General features: G+C 46.4%; 1 protein-coding gene across 2 annotated transcripts in view; it reads right to left on the bottom strand.

Moving 5' to 3' along the window:
- Window positions 1-6408: 6408 nt before the first annotated feature.
- The window catches only part of LOC144953547 (uncharacterized), a 34544-nt gene continuing 17514 nt past the window's right edge, over window positions 6409-23438 (bottom strand). The window contains exons 3-4 of one of the 2 annotated variants that reach the window (XM_078884100.1): window positions 14121-14125; window positions 6409-10769 (exon numbers count right to left, since the gene is read on the bottom strand). In XM_078884100.1, coding sequence (XP_078740226.1) covers window positions 9239-10769; window positions 14121-14125 — 1536 coding nt within the window. In that variant the 3' untranslated portion in view covers window positions 6409-9238. Of the gene's footprint in view, window positions 10974-14120; window positions 14126-18424; window positions 18486-23438 lie in introns of those variants that run through there. The other variant, XM_078884099.1, reaches the window with a different exon arrangement.

Genomic DNA, 23438 nt, shown 5'->3' with positions numbered 1-23438 from the left:
CTAAAAACGCAATTCTGTCTTTCATTCAGTCAGATAACATTGAACAAACTGTATAGAATACCTTAAATTTCCATGAGTTTAATGATGTATTTATTCTGACAGAGCTAGCGAGCCATAAATAACACATTATAAGACCGAAGCTGCGGGCCGTATGAAATCACGGCCCACGGGCCGGACTTTAGACATGCCTGCCCTAAGGTGAGTCGCGACGCACTCCACACTTGACCCCTGGCCTCATCTCACCCATCTAGGCGCTTCGGTTTGCATCCTGGTCGCGCGTCGGTACGGGGGTGTCCTATGCGTAATCGTGAGATTCGTCAGCTCCGACCGGATCAGTGGTCAGAGCTGGCCCATCGAGTGGTAGCGGCAGCCGCGGGTTCATCTGCTGTGCTTGAGTTTATTGAGGGTATGGAAATTAGGATGCTAGTCAACACAGGTGCGTCGGCAACTATCATCTTGGAGTTAATTTACAATATTTTGCCCCCCAAGTGTCAGGTTCTAAACCCTGTTGATGCACCGTGTTTTGTCACTAACGGCGGCTCATTAAATTGTCGGGGCACATTCTTGTCTCCACGTCCCTGGCTGTTCCATGTTTACTTGGAACCGATTTCCTGGGTAGGATGCCATTTAAAATCCGCATTGACCGTGGCTGTTTGGAATTGCCATCCGGCCGTCATATGGCATTTTTGCCTTCCCCCACACGATTGTGTACGGCCAACGCTACGGTGCAGGCGCCTCCGGGCCGACGGAAAGAATCTCTCACGACGCCCAGATGTTAGTTCCCCTACGCTTGAGGAAGCCACTGAATTTGGGAACTACGGAGAATGGAATTGTTTGGGTCCTTCCAACAAGGTCACTCGTGGACTGACTTTGGTGATAATGCTCAAAGACCTTTTATTCAGGTTCTTAATGTTCGCTTGGTCACCACAGTCATCCAGGAGGGTATGGTGTTGGCTCATCCGTCACCGGCACGCCCGGAAGGGGGCGTCGTCGTGAATGTGGGTGCCAAGCCTTACACGAAACAATCCCGTGATGTGGATGAAAGCTGGATCGAAAAACTACGCACTAAAAGTGGTACCTTGTCCGCGGACCAGATAGGGAAGCTGCGGATGCTTTTGCGTGAGTTTTCGGATATTTTTAGCAAGGGTGAATTTGATATTGGATGCACGTCGCTTCTGAGTCACCACATTGATACAGGTGACGCGACCCCTATATGCCAGAATCCCTACCGGCTGAGCACGACAGAGAAGTAACATGTTCAGCTGGCAGTTGATGAGATGTTGGCCGCAGACATCATCTCACCATCAACCAGTCCCTGGGGAGCTCCGATTGTGCTTGTGAATAAGCACGACGGTAGCTTACGATTTTGCGTCGATTTTTTAAAACTTAATAAGGTCTCTGTTGTGAATGCATATCCCTTGCCTCACATGCTGGATGCGTTGGCAGGGGCATGTTTCTTCTCCACCCTGGATCTCCTATCCAGGTTCTGGCAGTTGCTGCTTGACGATGTCTCAAGACCTAAGATGGCCTTTCGTACGCCTCAGGGATTGTTCGAATTTAACCGGCTTCCTATGGGGCTCCATTCCACGCTGGCCATGTTCCAATGGTTGATGGAACTGGTCTTGGCGGGTCTCCAATGGGACTCGTGTTTGATATATCTCGACAATGTAATCGTCTTCAGCCGCACTTTTGACGACCATTTGCTCCCTCTGCGTGCTGTCTTTCTCAAAATATGTGCGGGTAACCTTGAATTTAAACCTCAAAAATGTCACCTTCTCCAGAAATCAGTTCGGTATCTTGGCCACATTGTTAACGAATCGGTATTGCAACCGACCCGGAGAAGACTGCATGCGTTCGAACTTGGCCGACCCCCACCTCAGTGACTGAGGTGCGCAGTTTCATCTGCTTTGCGTCCTATCGCCGTTTTGTTGCCGGGTTCGCGTAAATTGCAAAACCTCTCCACGCATTAACGGCTAAGGGTCATAAGTTTCCTTGGGGGGGGGGGGGGGGGGGGGGGAGGAGGCGGAATTTCGTGCCATCCACGATGGATTGGTGAACGCCCCTCCCCTGCGTTATCCGGATTTTTCATTGCCATTCGTCCTCGATACAGACGCTAGTGTAGGGGTGTTAGAGAGAGAGCCGTTATGCATGGCAGCTTATGGGAAACAAACAGTGGGCGGGGCTACATGAGTGCACGGGGGGGGGTGCTCTCAACGACGTCCGCACCAGGCAGCCCGGGGCCCCACCCCTCAGCGGGGGTGGAGTATAAAGGGGGATGTGTCAGAGGGCTCGGGGCAGAATGTTAAAGCTAAACCAGTGAAGACCGAAGATCGTCTAGCTAGAGCCCTGGACTCCCCTGGGACGCCGCCCTTGTCAGGGCTGCGCAGGACCGAGCCAGCAGCGTGGTCCCGAGAACCAGAGCTAGTGCTCTGGGACTCCGGGTACCGTAGCCCGACTTACCAGTGTCGGGCCAGACAGCCTCCCCTAGCCCGTTAGTGGAGGACTAGGAGGTAGGTCAGAGATAGCTAGCAGTGTATTCCCAGCTAACCGGGTGAGGGGGCCGATACCCCCTCTAGTATTGTATGTCCACAGTTGTGACTACTTGTACGGAATAAATACGTGTGCCTCACCAACGGTGTCCAAGAGTCATCAACGGTACTTCACTAGCAATACCGGTATTGGTGCTGCCTTGTCGCAGGTTGTTGACGGGGTGGAGAGAGTTGTTGCGTATGGTAGTAAAGTGCTGTCTCCGGCCGAACAGCATTATTGCGTTACGCGCTGTGAATTACTAGCCATTGTGGTTTTCCTGCAGGAATATCGCCCTTACTTGTACGGCAGATGATTTGTGGTGCGCTCCGATCATGCAACACTCAAATATGCACTGCGTGTGGATCAGCCGTCAGGCCAATTATCACATTGGCTAGAGTACCTGCAGGACTTCCCGTTCAATGTTACATACCGCAAGGGTTCTTGCCATACGAACGCCGATGCCCTGTCGTGATTACTAATGACCAGAGGTTGTGCATGTTTTTCGGGTTCGGCGATGTAAACCGACCGATATGACCTCGCCACCTCCTCTCGCGGCATCTGCTGATGCGGTGACAGGCAGGACGGGCGCCGCTCCGGGCGCACGGGACGCCGCCCTCGGTCTGGATTACGTGGAATGGGGACGCCTTCAGGCGGAAGACGCTTCGCTGCTCAAATTGCGGCGTCGTGTGAGGGAAGCTGATGCAGGCGATGATCGACGGGGCATCGTCTCGTTGGTTCTGTGGGGCGGCTTACTCGTGCATTGGGACCGGGGGCTATGCCGTTATACCACAGTTGTCCTCACTGCCCTGCGAGGCGAGGTCATTTGTGCGGTGCACGAGCGTCTCTTGCACCTAGGCGTGCAGAAGACGCTGGCTACGCTCAAACGGGATTTCTATTGACCGGCCATGTCCAGGGATGTGGACGATTTGATCAAACGATGCATGCAGTGCACTCGGTGGAAGCCACCGTCGAAAACCCTGACGACCCCCCTTGCAATGGATTCAGGTATTGCATTTCAACGAACTTGTTGCTCTGGACATACTTGGCCCGTTTCCGACTACCGCTCGAGGGAACAAATACCTGCTTATGGCGGTCGAGTATTTTTCTCGATGGCCTGTTGCTTGGCCGCTCTCTAACCAATCGGCTGTGACTATTACGAAGGCATTCCTCAATGGTTATGTTATGGACAAAGGTGCTCCTGAACGCCTTTTGACCGATCAGGGAATAATTCTTCTTCTAAATTATTGCACGAGGTCTGCACTTTGTTGGGAACAAAGGTGTGCACGTCGCCGTACCACCCACAGACAGATGGTATGGTCAAACGGCTACATAGGACTCTGACCTCCATTTTGAGCCACCAGGTCAATGAGTCACAACTCGATTGTGATTTACATATCCCTGCGATCCTCGCCACTTACAGGATGGCTCAGCACACGTCCACCAGCTCCTCACCGTTTTTTTATGTATGGAAGGGAATACGACCCCCCCCCCCCCCCCATCGATATACAGTGACAGGCCACGCCGACAATGTATACAGTGATACCTCGGTTCACGAACGCTTCTGTTCACGAACAACTCGGTTCACGAACAGAAAAGTTCATAAAAATATGCTCCGGTTCACGAACTCCGCTTCGGTTCATGAACAGGAGCCGCGGCCATTTTAATGCTATTTCCAGGCTGTCACATGGTCGTGACTTCCTGTAGGAAGATCGTGGAGAGAAGAAGAGACACAAAAAGAAGTACTGTGAGTACTGTGAAGACACTTTCAGTGACTTTTTGCTTTTTGGTGTGCTTTTTAGCACATACAGTACTGTGCTACTGTACTGTACAATACTGTACTTACTGTATTGTACAGTTCACCCGTTTGAGTGCTTACTGAAGTCATCTCAAGCAAGGTTAGTGTTCTCTCTTTATACATTACTATATTGTACAGTACTAATGTGTATTGTAATTTGTTTCATATTTTTGTGCTTCAAAAACCAAAAAAAAAGGTCAGAACGGATTAACCGGATTTACATTGAACCCTATAGGAAAATGTGCCTCGGTTCACGACCAATTCAGTTCGCGACCAGTCAGTTCACGAATTAAGTTCGTGAACCGAGGTATCACTGTAAATCCAATATTTCTGACTCCATTCGTTTCACTCTTGAGAAGCTTTCCGAGGCACGGGAAGCCTCCAGAGTTAATTCTGAGTCGCGACAATTGGACAATGAACGGCTTAAGGGAGTGCATGCTTCTCTGTATGAATGGACACATGGGGACAAGGCCTGGTTGTACTGTCCGCAGGTGCTGGTGGGTACGTCGCCTAAGTTACTCCAACCCTGGCCAGGGCCGGTCTATGATGTTTGGGTTGTTCGTCCACAGTGTGTCCAGATCAACTTGGGTCGGCAGAGTTGATTCGTGCATCCCTCTCGCCGAAACAGTTTATCGTGCCGCGCAGGGGCCGAGTGTCAAATGTGTCCGATGAGCCGGGGGTGTATGCCCGCTGAGGTTGGTCCTCAGCGGAGCGATTCTGTTCGCCCCCAGGTGCTGCACGACTTATGTCCCCTGCACGGCCGCACATGCCGACTTCGCAGGCTTTGAGCACGAAGGATCCGTCGAGCCGGCCTACTGCTCTCCGTGAGGAGCTGGGTTGAGCGAGCCCACCTCTCCTGGGGGCCCGGCATCACGCACTTGCTCAGACTCGTTTTTGTAATCCCCTTGCACACACGCTCCCAGTCAGTTGCTTGTCGCGTGGTTATTGGCTGAACCTGGCCGCCATTGAGCTCACGAGCGTTGTTACACGGTGAAGGTGGGAGGTGTGATGGTAGGGGGGATCCCGAGCGTTTATGTGTTTTTATATATTGCTTGTTGATGTGGTGTTATTATGGGTTCGTTGGGTTACAGCCTTCTCCCTGTTGGTTTGTACATTTGTGGATAGTGTGATTTTTGTACCAGTGGGTTAAAATATTTATTTTTGTTCTTGTTAAGGCACACTGTGTTTTTTCCTTGCATTTCATGTAATTGTTCGTTTGGAGGGGGGAGTTGACTGCCGGGATGGCTGAATGCTATGAAGGGGGGGGGGGGGGTGATGGAGTGACATCCCAGATGTCACTGTATGGTGCCGGCCCAAAAGGGCCGTGGCGTGCGATGTCCCGACATCGCGTACACCCCGTAGGCGGGTGTAGTACCAGCCCTAGCGGAGCTTGGTGAGCGCTGGGGGAGTGGGAGAGTGTCAGCCCAGGGGCAGGTTTGCCCCGGGCCAAGGCACTCTGGTTGACCCCATAGACACATGATCCGGAGTGTCCACAGAGGGCCCCAGGCGGGGGGGGGGGGCTCGGGGATGACCACATGTCTGAGGAGAGCTCTCGCTTGAGGTGGGCGGGGCCAAGGGCGGAGCGGCCCCGACCCGGGGAGATATAAGGTGGGTCCCTGGGAGGGACAGGGGTTCTTCGTTCTACAAGCTGGAGGCTCCACATCGACAAGCTGGAAGCTCTACGAGGCATCAACACATGGTCGGGGACCCGAGGGTCTGATCCTTCGTAGCTGTAACTCCTACGTATAGAGTAGTTATCTGGGTGGTCACCACCCCAGGCTGCATGTGGTGAAGGGGCAGTTACCCCTTTGTGTTCACGGGTTGCTACAAAAAAAGTGTTGCATCTCAAGAACATCTGCGACTCAGTTGGACTCACTACACAATTATGCAGCTTCGGTGTCTTGGATTGCATTACCAATTGTGATAATACAATAAAAAAGTGTAATGTTATAAAAAAAATTGTGCAAATGTGGATTTATTATGCAAATTCGGCTCAGAATTCCCATCTCACCGCAATATACCATTCTCTTAATTAAGATTATGCATGAACTTAGTAAGTAAACCACTCAGACACTTCTGTGTTAAGCAACTTTAATATCTAAAAACACTAATATGCGAACACACTTATGATCGGAATTGTCAACACCATACTCCTGAAGTACTCATTGATCCGTACAATTAACCCTCAATGGTTACGTTTGTTAAAACTGAATAACGGAACAATCGGCTAACTCCTCAGAGTAGCGAGACTATACACGGCGATAGGAAAAGTCCTTTAAAAATATATATTCATACGTAACATGCTAAAGAAACATGTGCCCAATGGGAAAATTAGACATCAATTAATTCATTGGTAAGATTATGTAATTGACTAAATGTCCCGAAACAATAGTGTGCGTGCTAGTGTGCCTGTTTGGCTCACAGATGCTTATCAATTGGCTAATGGGACATCAATGAATTCGGGGGCAAGATTCTGTGACCAAAAGAAAAATCTCCACTCAATAGTATTCCTGTGAGTGTGTAGATTCGTAACATATATGCTTATGTTTAGTGTCATCAATGAATTCCTTGGTAAGATTATTAAATTAACGAAAATGAATCACTAAAATACTTCAAAACGACCGTATTCATGTAACTCAATGGACAGAACAATGCTTTTCACGATCAACTAATAGCTAACGCACCACCTTGGGATGGCAACCCATTTCAAAACAAGATAACTTTTTGGAACAATATTATTAGTACCAATATGCACGTTATGTGTGTGGGTGTGTATTGTCTTCTTGCTAACTGTTGAGTTAGAGGCTTCCGAGGTGCAGCATTCCTTGTACCGAAAACACCTCAGGTCCCCAGCAGGGGGTGCTGGGTCGGCGTGTGTGTCGAACACACGGCACTCTCTGCTGCTTCGTCAGTCTCTCTCCACCACTGGGGTGGTTGCCAAGTCGGTACGCTGGTCGTGCTCTCGGCAGTGCCCATTCTGGCAGGTATGATGGGTCCAGTTCTGTCTGCGTCAATGTGCGTGCAGATCCCGTCGCCAGACACCACTCGCAGCTTGTCCGCTGGTTGCCGTACGTCACCTCCTTTGACACTAGACACTGTTGATCCTCGTAGACTGTGGAGCGACTTGGAGAGACAGCGCTTGTCGTCTCCCCCCCCCTCTTCAAGAGTCCTCTTCCAGTTGTCTGTATGACTCGTGCTGCACAGAGGACAGGCTACAGATCAAGTTATACTCTTTGGTTCTTTCGGTAAAGTCACGCAGGTATAAAATACTGATTTCTGTCGCTTAGGCTGTTTGTTGTCCGGATGTCTTTATTACCGCCATGTTTCCGTTCACGTTTTGGGCAGCGTTCCCCACGCTCCCATCACGGGTTGGAAGTGTTACATTTTCTTCGCCTCCGACTCAAAAAGGGGCGCGGTGGCCTTTGAAGTCGTGACCTATTGTGCACGGCTGTGCTTGCTGTTGCCATATTCTCCGTCCTCACCACGGGTTGGAAGTTAACATTTTTTATTTTACACCTCTTATAGCTTGGTACCGTACCACTTTCCACAGTTTTGACTCAGCAAGCGAATCAAAGTACGTTTTGAGCAGCGTTCACAGCACTCACGTCGCGGTTTGGAATTATTGCGTGGTATTTGATATATTAGGGGGAGGCGCCACCCTGCATACATACTATACCTATACCATGTGCTGTTAGCTCCTGGAAGACAAAGGCGGTTGGTGAGGCTCTGATCCCGTGGAATACATTATCTTGGTCGTGTGTGATTGACATTTCGCATTGTATCTCTTCTGAATGACCCTAAGTCTAACACTTTCATAATTATTATTTGGTTCATGCTTAACCAAGATTCGTGGTATACCATAGTTGCTACCAAGAATATTCCGAGGGTTGTATAATCTTTGTTCCCCATCTGTATCGCCAGGGATCCGTGCCTCTCATTCTCAAGTTATATTTTGATATCCTGATGTTGAAGATATAGTTAAGCTTCGGACTTTACTGTTGTATTTTGAAAACCTCAATGATTAACTGGCCTTGGTGGATTTTGCTGTCCAAGGGAGGTTTGTGACCCCTGCTTTTTCCATCTTGTTTGTTTTATTGTGGGTTGTTTCCTTAAGGCGGCCTTCTCTTGAAGTCAACTGGGGATTTCCCCCCAGAATCTCATTAGCCCCTCTCCTTGGGTTTTCTGTTTTTTTAAATTAAATTTTATGACTTCCCAAACAGGCTTGTGAGTAATTATCCTCCAGCTGTCTTTTGTGTGGCAAGGCAGGAGGAAGACTCTCCCTTTCCATGCCCCAGCCCTACATCCCGATCAAAATTATAAAAAATGTTTTTGCCAGAATCACTCTTAATATAATTTTTTTGGAAAAGGCATATATACAACTTGCTCTTCGAGTGAGAATGTTTTCCCCTTTTTTACGGCAACAAATCAGGTGTTGAGATGTAAAAACATGAAACTGAAACCTTTTACAATGAATCATGTCTGCATTAACCACAATACTTGGGGTCAGAATGCAAACAAAAAACACTCCGATAATATATGCATTGTCTTTGAAACTGATTGGTCCACACCAGAGACAGCTTTCTTTCGAGCCTAGTATCAAACCGTGTTAGACCAGAGGACGCCAAAAGGCGTGCTCTTCGAGTGTTTGTGATGAGATATGATACAAAACTTTGAGTTGTTGAGGCGAATAAGCAAGCACCATATACATGTTAATATTATTATTATAACATAGTGAAAGCTTGGGAGCATATTGGCTCTGGCTCCAGGTTAGAGATCTACCCAACCCACAGGTCCGCAAATACTGGCCGCTCTTACGCTGCAGGTTGAACTTAGGAATGGAGTGTTCAACTTCACGTTCTTTTCATTAAAGGCCTGTGACAAAGGTGAATCTAATGGGGCTTCATTGTCTCAATCTTACATATCTACAGGGTCTCCATTTGACTTTGTATTGTCTAAGAAGTCCACCCACACCTCCACTTCCACAAACTGCTGGGAGTTGCCTCGCTCTGCCTCACAGTCAGAATTCTCCTCCTGCTTCACGTTGCCTCCATCGGTGTGAAGGTCCAATTTTGGAGTTGAATCTTCATCTTCACATTTTACAGTCACTTCTTCGCTCTTCACCATCGCTTCTTCACATTTGACCTTGACTTCGTCGCTCTTCACCATCACTTCTCCACATTTCACCTTCACTTCATCGCTCTTCACCATCACTTCTTCACATTTTACCTTCACTTCTTCGCTCTTCACCATCACTTCGTCACATTTCACCTTCGCCTCTTCAAATTTCACCTTGACACATTTCATAGTGTCCAAGCTGGAATTAACTTCTAGATCTTTTTTCAGGAGGGATGGGCTCATTGCAGCACTTTGACTTTTACAAGCTGATTTCAGACTACACTCCTTGGGGATTTTCTGATGCCTATGTGTTCTCTGGTGTCTATGAAGATGTTGTGACTGTGAAAACGCTTTCCCGCACAGAGTACACTTGAAGGGTTTATCTCCTGTGTGTATTCTCTGGTGAATTTTAAGATTTGATGACTCTGCAAATGCCTTCTCACACACACTGCACTTGAAGGGTTTCTCTCCTGTGTGTGTTTTCTGGTGGCTCTGAAGAACTGATGACCGTGCAAATGCCTTCTCACACACAGTGCACTTGAAGGGTTTCTCTCCTGTATGTTGTCTCTGGTGCTTTTGAAGACTTGATGACCGTGTAAACGCCTTCCCGCACACAGTGCACAGGAAGGGTTTCTCTCCTGTGTGCGTTGTTTGGTGTATTTTAAGATAAAATGAACTTGAAAATGCCTTTCCACACACACTGCACTTGAAGGGTTTCTCTCCTGTGTGTGTTCTCTGGTGTTTTTTCAGATGTGATGACTCTGTAAATGCCTTCTCACACACAGTGCACTTGAAAGGTTTCTCTCCTGTGTGTGTTCTTTGGTGGCCCTGAAGAACTGATGACTGTGCAAATGCCTTCTCACACACAGTGCACTTGAAAGGTTTCTCTCCTGTGTGTGTTCTCTGGTGTTTTTTAAGATTTGATGACTTTGCAAATGCCTTCTCACACACACTGCACTTGAAGGGTTTCTCTCCCGTGTGTGTTCTCTGGTGGCTCTGAAGATCTGATGACTGTGCAAATGCCTTCCCGCACAATGGGCACCTGAAGGGTTTCTCTCCCGTGTGTGTTCTCTGGTGGCTCTGAAGATCTGATGACTGTGCAAACGCATTCCCGCACACACTGCACTTGAAGGGTTTCTCTCCTGTGTGTGTTCTCTGGTGTATTGTAAGATGTGATGAATCTGCAAATGCTTTCGAGCACAAAGTGCACCTGAAGGGTTTATCTCCCGTGTGTGTTCTCTGGTGTATTGTAAGATATGATGACTGTGCAAATGCTTTCTCGCACACAGTGCACTTGAAGGGTTTCTCTCCTGTGTGAGTTCTCTGGTGTCTTTTAAGATTTGATGACCATGCAAATGCCTTCTCACACACAGTGCACTTGAAGGGTTTCTCTCCTGTGTAAGTTTTCGGGTGCTGTGTCAAGTTTCCAGTACGATCTGTGCTGTTTGCATACTGGTCGCATTGTTTACTTTTTGTACCGAGCTGCGCTGAGTGACTTTGCTCCATCAGACCAATTCTGCAGAGGAAGCATCAGCTGCAGATAGAAAAACATATCCACACCATCTATGTCAGTATCGAGGCACAGAGGAATGAATATATACACAGTCACACATGACTGACACGTCTATACTTATTCATATATTCATGATATCATAAAAAAGATTCCCCATTCATCACACGGGCTGTTAAGGCAATGAGAGGGCAAGTGGTCATGAATATGACTGGATGCTCAAGCACACAATTTCGGCTGTCTAGCTACAAAAGGAATATTTAAGAAAAACTTTGCAGGTAAATTTCAAAAGTATCACTGTCCTGGTCACAAAAGCAAAGTTTGTGGGGAATAATAGCCATTTTCTGTACTTTTGAGGCATAGGCAAATAGGAAATAACACTTACTACCCAGGGACAAAAAAAATGTTGTTACATTGTTATCAATCATGTTTGCTGTCAATGATAATCAAACTAATTGTTGAGTTCATAATGCAGTGAAACAACTGCACTACAGCTCCCAACAAAAATAAACTCTTAAATACATGTATATTTCACATGCATCATTGACAATATATCAACAAAACATCCACCATTCATGACGAATTGGAAGTAACCTTATCACAATGCTAATGCCATGAAAGGTGCAACTTAAGGCCATGTAAGTGTGGATTCCATGTCAGCAGATAATGGGAATGATCCAGGTGTCAAGGGATGACTGACAGATGAACCAGCTGTGCTCCCCACCGTCTTGCTGGGTTTTAGGGACCCAGCGTTCCACCTATTCATGTGGGCGTCGCTTGTCCGACCTCATCGTTGTTGCAGAGCGAATACCTGCAACTGCCCTGCAGCACACCTCACGGGCCTCCTCCAGAGGCCAATATTGACATGACTGATCCCAGTCATCGGCGGTTCCAATCACCTCCACATCCTCCATTCTCTTCTCTCGCCAATGCCATGCCTGTTTAGCCCCTAATATTTGGACGAACAGAAGCTGCTTGAGCATGCGGTACCTGGGAATGCGGGATTCATGACCGAACCAATGCAGCCTCGCCTGTCAAAGAGACTCATGATTATATTCTATTATTGATATCTTAAGGATCTGCAAGCTTAATACAAAATAGTCTGGTTGAATTAAAGATGAATTATAGGCAGGCCAGCCTTCATTGTATAAGCCAGCACAGATGGTCATTTAAATAAGTTCATATTTTGCATCCAAAGAGTAATATATGTCGCCAAGAAGAATCACAGCTTTGTTCGTTCGTTTCTAAGAACACTTGTCCTGGTGAGGGTCGCGGTAGCAGCACACCGAGTAGGGCGGTCCAAGCCCCCCTTTCCCTGGCGACAGACCCAAGCTCAACCTGGGGAATTCCAAAATGTTCCCAGGCCAGCCGAGCAACATAGTCCCACCAGCGTGGCCTGGGCCAGCCCTGGGGTCTTTGTCCAGTGGGACATGTGTGGTAGAGATCCAGGGGGACTCCATTGGGGGGCATCCTTACATACATTCTATATTGATATCACTCTTTGAGCCAGGTCCAGGGGTTGTGTTCGCCAACAAGCGACTTGTGGCCACGTGACGCATGTAACCCAGTTGGCGATGGACAATCACAGCTTTGTATGGAGGAAAAGTCCAGGCACCATCCACAGTGTTACACAGTCTAATGAAAGAATGCTGCTTGACTAATTTTAAGTGAGACTGGCTGCCAAACCAGACCTGGTCGTGAACACATTAACCAGGTATAGGAGCTCCTCCACCACTTGTAGAACTGCCTTATTATTCATGCAGAGTTAAGCAGGTACAGTGTTGTATGACATGAAATTCCCAGGCAGGTGATTTATTTTTGTAGAACATTTGCAAGGCCCCATTTCATGATGGAATTATCAAGTCACAGCACAAAATTCCCGAATTCCATCTCATTAAGTAGCCATTACCAGATCATCAGTAGATGTAACACGGTTGACCAGCAGGGAACGATCCTTTAACTATAACCAGGCATCGATAAGCTTATCACTGGAACCGTAACGAATGCAATTGTTTCATATGACATAGTCATTGAAGATGCTATGCAATGTAAAGCATGGGGCCAGAGTGAATTTCTGTCATAAGCAAAGTTGAACAGGAAATGGCTCGGACTCCTGGTCATGCAGCGCTAGACCGTTCTGCCCAAAATCATACAAATCCTCAAATAATGTGAACAGAGAGATAGATTTGAAAAAAAAAAATAACAACCCAAAGCCCCAAGCCTCTTTATGGTACTTTCAGCCTCAATTAAATCAAGAATGCAGAGATCTAGTTTTTGTTGAAAATCCATAAGCCTCTGCTGTAGTCAATAGACAGAAAATACAGCAGACCCTTGCATATAGCGGAGGTTACGTTCTTGGAAATTGCCACTCGAAAGCTAAAAGCGTGATATTTAATAATTAAGCCTTACCTGAGTAATGACGTTAGGTAAACGTCAACTAAAATTTACATCACAATTTAAATAAGTACTGTACTGTATTCCACATAAACTAAACAATTGAAATAAACATGGAGAAACCGTATACAAAAAATATTAAAAGACAAAAAATAGTATAAATCTATGAAGATAAAGCTGACTTTGGGCTTGTGTAGATTTTTTTGTGAACCAAATTGCGCCAACACACCCCAAACTTTCCATGTGTACTCACGGGTGAGTTCGGGTGTCTTTCGCACTATTTTTAGCTTACCTGCTCACCTTTCACACCTGTACCACCTGTAGACCCCCCCCCGCTCCTCACCTCCCCCCTCTCTCTTTCTCTTGCCATGTGTTCAAGCCCGTGGCATTTTCACTACTTCCGGTTTGCCACACATGCAAACACATTATGACATTTCATATACTACAATTCCACGCACTCACCATAACATAAGTGTCTCCACTGCACTGCTATATTTGTTCTCATATTTACCATGTTATCCTTCCCTATTAGCAGCCCTGCGTTTTTGCCGCCAAATTCATCTACTTCCGGCTCCTTACTGTCCTCTCTGCACATGCACGGTTCACCTCTAACACACACTGCAATATTTTTTTTTAAACATGTACTATTCTAAAATATTAACATCTACGTACCAACACTACCGACCTCCTTTTACACAACAGAGATGCGACACAACAGCTACGACTAAATACATCAAGTCTACATCGCCAAGTAAAAAATAAAAAGCATGCACACACACACTCTGGTAAAAATTATGATATATGTACACACACCACCACACACATACTATTAATATCCACATCAAGCACTAAAAATAATTATTTCGTTCCTTTGCGGCTATGTCTTCACATTCCTACAACGATTACACATTCAACTATCATTTCCTTAACTCTATATAACATTCACTTACAAACTCACTATTTACTCTTTTTAATGCTTATTTTCAGTTTCATTTTCAGTTTAATTTATTAGGTACTAGCGGTAAGTACCCGGCGTTGCCCGGGCGAAAAAGGCAGACACACACATGGAGAGCCGAAAATAACAGCTACCATCAGAAGGTGGTACAATGGGAACATCACTTAAACTGGTTGATAACGTCCTTCCAATGATTGTTAAGTTTGTACTCATCTTCTTAGTTGAAATTGTCTGTCTGTAGAAATGGATGGCTTCATGAATGAATCTTTGTTGATAGCCAGTGGGTTTGCAAAGTACTTTCGTCTTAGAGAAATCAATTTCGTGTGAGCCTACCGCATTAAAACAATTATCAGCCACGGCCGAGGAATTGGTCCTATCCTGTTTCAGATCTGCCTTATGTCTACGAACACAGTCCAGGACATGTCACTTAGTTTCCCCAAAGTAACTACTGCCACAGACACAGCTTAGTTTGTAGGCGCCAGGGTACATGTCAGGAATCACATCCCAAAGAATATTAATTCCTGCAGTCACGAAAGCTTTAAGTCAAGATTTAACTGAACAATGGTTCAACTGCCTACAATCGATGACCATCCTGAGCCTATTCACGTATTGATACCTGCCAACACTACCTATGCAAGCCAATTCCAAAACAACAATAGAATATAAAACTCATGCTTCAAAATTACATGTTTTGGCAAAAACCAACTCATCCTGACATCTGGCTACTTGCCCACATTTAAAGTGCAGGGCCAGGTACATAATCGCATTGGCAGTCTGCTGCCACTACCTAATGACCTACCTACATTACCACAGATCTACTTGCATGTCTGAATAATACTAGACAGGCTCACCAGCATTGCAAAAATGTCATCAACATCAAGTTGCAAGTCGTATTGCTGTGGCAAGACATGCTCGATAAGGAAAACTCATAAGTTCACAGTTTCACTAATGCCACGGAGAAGATGACTTCAGAGTACAATGTTGTCATTCATGCCGACTAAACTCCACATTGTCAACATGAGTGCTGCTTAAATGCACTCACAACATTTGAAGTCGCTGGCATTCTGACAGCTGAACAACATGTCACTCGAGGCATCGTCTTGCAACAGAAATTAAACACACCGATCCTAGGATGCTTTTCAATGTCTACTGATTTTCTGGCAAGGTGATGATGGCTACAATTTCCTACTTCGCCAAACTGACCCAGCAACAGGCTTGCCAACACAAAAGAAGATTTCCACCATGGACTTCTTTGTCATTAGGATCATGGTGCAAAAAGGCAGATTCAATCTCTTTTTGAGATGCAAAGAGCTCTTCCGCCAATTTGCTGTCGCCATGTATGCCAAAATTGAGCTTCATTCGATTAATTAGTTTAACACGTAGGCTTTCGCGACCAATATTATTCATAATCAACGTTTTTGGGTTTAGATCGGGTTATTTATGTGTCGTAACCCTCCACCACCGACACGGCCAATCAGTAAAAAAGTGTCACGTTGACAAAAGACAAATAGTTCACTGCTTTAGCCCACCGGTGTGTTGAAGCGTGAAACCACAACATTTAAAATTTTTGAGTACGACGTTTCGCTAGCAATTGCATCCAGCATCTCGATTTAAAGCTTTCATGACTGCAGGGATTCATCTTCTTGGTTCTTTCGGTAAAGTCAAGTAGAATGGAAATAATAAAATAATAAAAATAAAACATAAAATAATTCTCACGACGTTTCGGCCACAACGCAAGCAGCCGTCCTCAGGTGAAGAACAGGTCTGTCAGAAAGACGCTGTCTTTCGTTGTGGCCGAAACGTCGTGAGAATTATTTTATTATGTGTTATTTTTATTATTTTATTATTTCCATTCTACGTGACTTTACCGAAAGAACCAAGAAGATGCATCCAGCATCATCGGGCAATTCGCCAGAATGGTGAGGCTCTGCTCTGTCTCCCATTCTTATATAGAGCAGCAGATTAAACATGTTAAAGCACTAAGACAGAATGGCTACAATAATGCTCAAATTAACAGAGCACTAAATGCCAAATCACGATCGCAAAGCAACACTGCTGAAAGCAATCAGATTATTAAAACAATAAAAATACCATTTATCTCAGGAGTAACTGACAAATTAGCCCGTGTTTTGCAAAAGCAAAACATTACAGTAAGATTTGGTGCAGTACACAAAATAAAAAAACTAGTAACTTGCACTAAAGACGAATTACCTAAATTATCAACAGAAGGTGTATATCGGATAAATTGTTTATGTGGCAAATGCTATATTGGACAGACGGGGCATAACATTAGTGTAATACTAAAAGAACACCAGAGAAATATTAAACTATCGCAAACACAACTGTCGGCAGTGGCAGAACATGCTTGCCAACAGGGACACTCAATTGATTTTGACAACGTTGAAGTGTTGTGTAAAACTAGTTACTACTGGCAAAGACTAATTAGAGAATCCATTGAAATTGAGAGAAACAGAAATAATTTTAATCGCTCAGACAGCTACACGCTTAATGTGGCCTGGAAGCATATTATTAAATAAGATACATTACAATTCCTTATAAGGGAAACAAACACTAACTGATTACTAACGTAGCATAATCACAATAAAACACATTCCAACCGATTACTAATCTACAACTCGCATCGTAACAATTGCCTGATTACTAATCTAGTATATAATTACAATAACCCCCCCCCCTCAAATCGTTGCACCTGATGAGTTGATGAGTTAATGATGACGTCACCCTGCTGCTGCTCTATATAAGAACAGGAGACAGAGCAGAGCCTCACCATTCTGGCGAATTGGCTGATGATGCTGGATGCAATTACCAGCGAAACGTCGTACTCAAAAATTGTAAATGTTGTGGTTTCACGTTTCAACACACCGGTGGGCTAAAGCTGTGAACTATTTGTCTTTTGTCAACGTGACACTTTTTTGCTGATTGGCCGTGTCGGGTGGTGGAGGGTTACGACACATTCATAAATAACGCGATCTGAACCCAAAAACGTTGATTATTAATTAATTCGATTAAACCCACCAGATGGCAAAACATCCAACATTGTCTATCCTCAAGCTCTCCAAGGGCAACGAATTTAAAAGCTGTCCTCATTATGAAACAAACAAGCCCTGCGATTGTATAACACAACCAAAAAACCGTGACAATATACACACATTTACAGACTTCACTGGCAGGATTCAATAATTTTAATAAAGCCAGCATTGCAAGACATTAACCTTAATGTTTGATTACTGAGACCTGTGCGAAGCCGGGTAACTTGCCTATTACTGAATAAATACTATACTTCCGATAATATTTATGCATGAGTGGGGAGCGGTAGTGCAATGGTTAGCGTACTGCGCTATAAACCCAGCAACCTGATTTATAGTCCCAGAGTCAAGCCACAACATTTGGCTGTCGCCTGATGAAGCTGGTTGTAATTACTGGTGAACGTCGTACTCAGATTGTAAATGTTGTGGCTTGGTTCTCCAACACACAACCGGTGTAGTGCTGTACTAGTGACGAACTGACCACGTTCTGTTAATGTGACCAACCCTTACTGTCAAGTGGTGGCGGGTTTAACGGCACCTTTATATATTTACGCGGTCTAACCCAAACAAACCTGTATTACGGATGTAAATTTGGAGTTTGCGTGTTTCTCTCCCCGTGGTCGCGTGGAATTTCTACCGGATCCTCCGGTTTTTCCCTGCACATTTAGAGTCAACATCACTACACGTTTAGAGTATTTGACCGATATACATTTACACACGTTGATACGCCACTTTGTTGTGGGCAGGTCGCTTCTGAAAAAGAGCGGTTTAGCTCAAGTGGGCTATGCCTCGCAAAATAAAAAGTAGAAATATTTAAAATAAACAAATCTTCAAAGTAGTGAGCCAGGTGAAGACAAATTAAACTGAAGCAGAGAATTAAAGCAAATGCAATCAGGCAAGGGCAGGAGGCAAGGCCCCGCATGGCTAGGCCCCGCGTTATAATGTTCCAAACTGGACATCGATTCCATACTCGCTGCTCCTCAATTGATATCCCTACAAGAGAGAGGAGTGAGGCTCTACCTGGGTAAACAACAACAATAACCACCACGACAACAACAACCACGACGTGAACTTCCCACCTCGGATCTCAGCGCGCGCGCCGAGCTTCCTGGTATCTCGTGACGTCACGCGGCAGGTGACATGACGTCACTTGCGGGGTTCAACACACAATCCCCTCCCCCAATGAGCGGCGGTGTAACCGAAAAATGATACCATTGACACGACGGTCAATGGTACAGTGTATAATAACAAATAGTATAACATTTATATGCTTAATACAATGTACAAAGTAACATATAGTATCGTAATTGTATAGTAAACATATAGCAGTGTGATACACATTAGGGTTGGTAGAATAATACATAGTGTTATATTAAAATGTATAAGGTTTATAGCAATACAGTATATAATTTAATGTTGGGTTTGTCTATGGCAGTATATAGTACGGTGTAGACTCGTGTGATGTAAGAGAATAAAGTTTAGATGGAAGCATATTATATAATTTTTACGACGTACAATTGTAATGTATTACTTACTGTTAGTAACTCAGCTTATTGTATAGTAAGTATACTGATGATGCTGTCGTTTATACTTTAGTTTTTTATGTAGTTTATACTTTAGTTTTCTACGTGGTTGTTTAGTAACTGCAGCTACATACTATTAACATTCCTTTTCCTTTGTTAATGCTACCCCCCTTCCCCCTCCCTTTGAATAAATATACGCTCCAAGCTGCCTCCTGTGCTCACAGGGGGTTGGGATTCCTTCATTAGACACAATCGTTGTGCGCCTTTCGGCGTCATCTGGTCCAACACATATGAGACTAGGCTCTAAGGAAAGCTGTCTCGGGTGTGGACCAATCAACTTCAAGGACAGTGCACATTTTCAGAGTTATGTCTTTTGTTTGTATTATGACTGCAGGTATTGCGATCTATGCAAACATGACTCCTTGTAAAAAGGTGTCAGTTTTGTTGCCAGATAGAAGGGTAAAAAAACAATTATCATGAAAAATTATAGTAATACGTTTTTACCCTTTCAACTGGTACAAAAACTGACACCTTTTTATACAAGGGATCATGTTTGCAATAAAACACAACACAAGCAGTCAAAATGCAAACAAAAAGAAACAACTCTGATAATGATATGCACTGTTATCACAGTTGTTTCTTTTTGATTGCATTTTGACTGCTTGTGTTGTGGTTATTGCAAACATGATCCCTTGTATAAAGGTGTCAGTTTTTTGTACCAGTTGAAAGGGTAAAAACCTATTACTATATTTTCCCACTGGTAAACGAGGTCTCATAGTGAAAACATTATGTTAACGAGCCAGGCCTATATGTTGGGTGATGGGGTGTGGATGCTGAACCCGGCGTAATGAACTCGAGTGAATTTATGAATAAATTATGTTAATGACCCGAAAGTGACTTGGCGTAGATTTGCCCAAATAAGGATTTTTACTGGAACGGAAATCCGCAGTGACCGACCAGACGTGACGTCACGCTCAAAAGCACGGGGGAGGGGGGATACCTTTGAGACATGACATGACGTCGATAGTGGGGTACACCTTCACCCTGGCATCTCACCCCGATGAGGTAATGCGGAGTGGTGACGTCCGAGAGTGGGGTTACAGTTTAAGTTTATTCAGATTCCTTTTGCATTGCTCCCTCTCTTGAAGAGACCCCTTGGGTGCGTGAGTTCAACAACAACAACGTGAATAGTATTGTGTCAGTATTCACTGCTGTAATCATAGCAGGTCCCACCACAGTCAGTATTCACTGCTGTAATCATAGCAGGTACCAACAGTCAGTATGCACTGCTTTAATCATAGCAGTGAAAACACTGTGTGTGTACACTGTGTCACATAGCCTGGCACAAGCGCCGTGGTGACGTCACCACCACATAGTGGCGAATGGCGGTTGTTGTTCTTGTTAATGTGTTTGTGTATACACTGTATATGCAGACTGTTTACACTGTGCAAGTACACTGTGTGTACACAATACATGTCTACACTGATTATGTGTGTACATAGTGTGTGGGGTGGTCCGAATCAGTCAGGCAGCATTATCTTTTCATCAGCTGTGCAATGTAAAAAATACCCCGACTTTCCGCTGCCCTTCTTGATACAGACGCCAGCAACACCGGCATCGGTGCCGTACTATCGCAGGTAGTGGACGACAAAGTCCTTTCACCGGCCGAGCAACGCTATTGCGTCACGCAATGGGAGCTGCTGGCCATGTTTTTTTTATCCAACAGTACCGTCCGAACCTCGATAGCAGGGCCTTTTTGGGGTACACATGGACCATGCCGCTCTCCAGTACGCGTTGCGTATTTAACAGCCATCCAGCCAGCTCTCCCGATGGTTAGAGGTCTTTATAGGAAACTATAAACGTGTAAACGCGGATGCGCTGTTGCGACTGTCGCTGGGTGATGGGTGCGCGTCTCACGGGATCGGGCCGCTGTAAACCGGCTGCGGAGGTGTCATCTCCCTCTGTTGTAGCGTCTGCGGATGTTTCACCGCACGACTGTTCAGATGCTCCGGAAGCGTGCAATTCCACCATTGGGTTGTCCCATGCTGAATGGGGGCGCCTCCAGGCGGAGGATACCTCCCTAATGCGACACCGCGTCATGAATGCCAGGGATGGGGGGGACTGCCGCAGGGTAGATCCGCTCATTCTAAAGGGGGGTCTGCTGATGCGCTGGGATGGCGGGTTTCCGCCGCTATAGTATTGTTCCTATGGAGATGAGGGGTAAATTGCGGCGATGCACGAACACCTAATGCACCTGGGTGTTCGTAAGACCCTGGCAACCCTCAGGCTCAAATTCTTTGGGCCCGGAATGTCGGGTGATGTGTACAACGTTCTGAAGGGGTGTACACTGCACTCGGTAGAAACCACTGCCAAAAATGTGCTGCCCGCCCTTACCATTTATTCGGGTTTCCCAGATTAACGAGCTCGTCGCGCTTGACGTCCTCGGACCCTTTCCGACCACGCCACGTGGAAATAAATACTAGTGGGTGTCGAATATTTTTCTTGTTGGCCTATGGCTTTGGCAGCTTCTCAACCAGTCGGCGGCGGTTATTATGGAGGCGTTCCTTCACGGGTACGTGTTGGATAAGAGGACCCCGGAGCGCCTCCTTACTGATCAGGGCAAACATTTTTCTTCGAAATTACTTAAGGAGGTGTGTGGCCTGTTGGGCACCAAAAAGGTCCGTACATCGCCCTACCAACCCCAGACTGACGAGATGGTAGAGTGTCTACACAGGATCCTGACCTCTATGCTTAGTCAACAGGTCAGCAAGTCCCAGGGCGATTGGGATTTACATGTCCCCGGGGTGCTCGCAGCCAACAGAACAATCCCTCATGCGTCGACTGGTTAAGTCTAAGATCAACATGTCCAAGCACATGTGCCTTACCCTTCAGCGGGTGATGGAGGCACGTGATGCTTCCAGGCATAATTCTGCCTTACGACAGTTGGCCAACGAAAGGTTGAGGGGACTCCACGTGTCGGGCAGGACATGGGCTCTGGGTGACAAGGCATGGCTGCAGTGTCCTCAAGTGCCAGTGGGTACTTCCACAAAATTGTACAAGCCTTGGAGAGGTCCGGTCGACGTGATACAAAACAACAGGCCTCAGTGTGAAAATTCAGTTCGGCCAACGATCCTGGTTTGTTCACCCGTCGCAACTGAAACCATTTGTTCCGCCGAGCGTGCCCCCTTCATCTCCATTACCTAAGGGCCGAGTGTCCGGTGTGCCCGCCGAGCTGGGGAAGGCATCTGCTGAGGTCGTACCTCAGGGGAATTCTGTGCCACCCACAGGACCGAAGGGTCTTGATAGCCACGCAGTCGCCGGACGAGTCAACCACGGATGCTCAGCATGGAGCGGATCGCCCGTCAAACATTCATTCTCCACCGACGGTTGTGTCTTCTCAGGAGGGGCCACGCCCATTAGGCCATTTTTGAATTCCCTCGGGTCTCCCAGGGAGCCCAGGCCCACCTCACCTGGGGCGCCGGTTACAAGGACTCGTTCGAGGACTGCCCGATTCAAGTAACTACCCTCCACCGTGCATTGTTGGAGCATCGTTCTGCTGCTTGTCGCACTCGATCGGGTCATTGGCTGAACCTGTCCTCGTAGTCAGGGGTGTTGTCACACACACAGGGCGGGGACATGCTTTTGGGGTGGGGGGGTAGCTGGGGTGCTGTACATTGCCAACATTTTTGTTGTTGTTGTAGTCCTCTCCTCCATCTCTCTTCCCCCCCCCCCTCCATTTTTCTCAGTGACTATACATGTTGTATATATTGTATTTATTTTGCGGGCTTCGGATATTTATTGATGTTAATGGTTGGGAGGCACACCCTTGTGTTGGGATTTTTGACAGCCGGGACGGCTGTGTTTTACGAAGGGGGGGATGACCTCATGGGGGTGGCCTCATGGGAGCCACCACGGTGCCGAGAAAGTGCCGTGTGAGGGGTGGTACTCTAAGAGCGGAGCCTGGGTGTTGCTGAGAAGGGGGCCGTGTCAGGACGTGACAGCGAGGTGAACCCGGGAGAGCACGTGACCGGATGAAGGGGGCAGGGGGCCCCCAGTCGGGTGTGACAGGATCATGTGATGGGGATCCAGAGTCCCCACGAGGGTTCTGGAAGGGGGGCATGGCCAGGGGCGGGGCCAGCCATGCCAGGGAAGTTATAAGCGGGGTCCTGAGGGGGGGATCGGGGAGTTCAACCCTGGGAATTAAGTCGCCATCCTCGATCCTGGGTCCTCGGTCTCCGGTCTTCACGCGTGGATCAGGCAGCCAGTTAGCTGTCCTGGTCCGACTATAGAATTGTCTCTCTGAGTGTCAGTTTAGTTAGTCGTGGTGGTCACCACCGTGCTGTTATCCTGTTAGAGTTACCCGTTGTGTTAAATAAACGTGTTGCCTCAAAGTACAAGTGAGCACCTAAGTTAGCACACTACACTTGCATGCATGCCACTGAGATTGAGGGAAGCCAAGTGGTAGCGCATTCTCTATTTATTGCAGAGGTTCAAGGTACAAATCCGACAGGCACCCCTGGCTACTCCAGTAACATTATGCATCGTCTGCTTAACAGTGGATGTAAAACAG

The sequence above is a fragment of the Lampetra fluviatilis genome, chromosome 78 (assembly GCF_964198595.1).
Source record: "Lampetra fluviatilis chromosome 78, kcLamFluv1.1, whole genome shotgun sequence".
Taxonomy (NCBI): domain Eukaryota; kingdom Metazoa; phylum Chordata; class Hyperoartia; order Petromyzontiformes; family Petromyzontidae; genus Lampetra; species Lampetra fluviatilis.
This window is presented reverse-complemented; position numbering and strand designations above follow the sequence as displayed.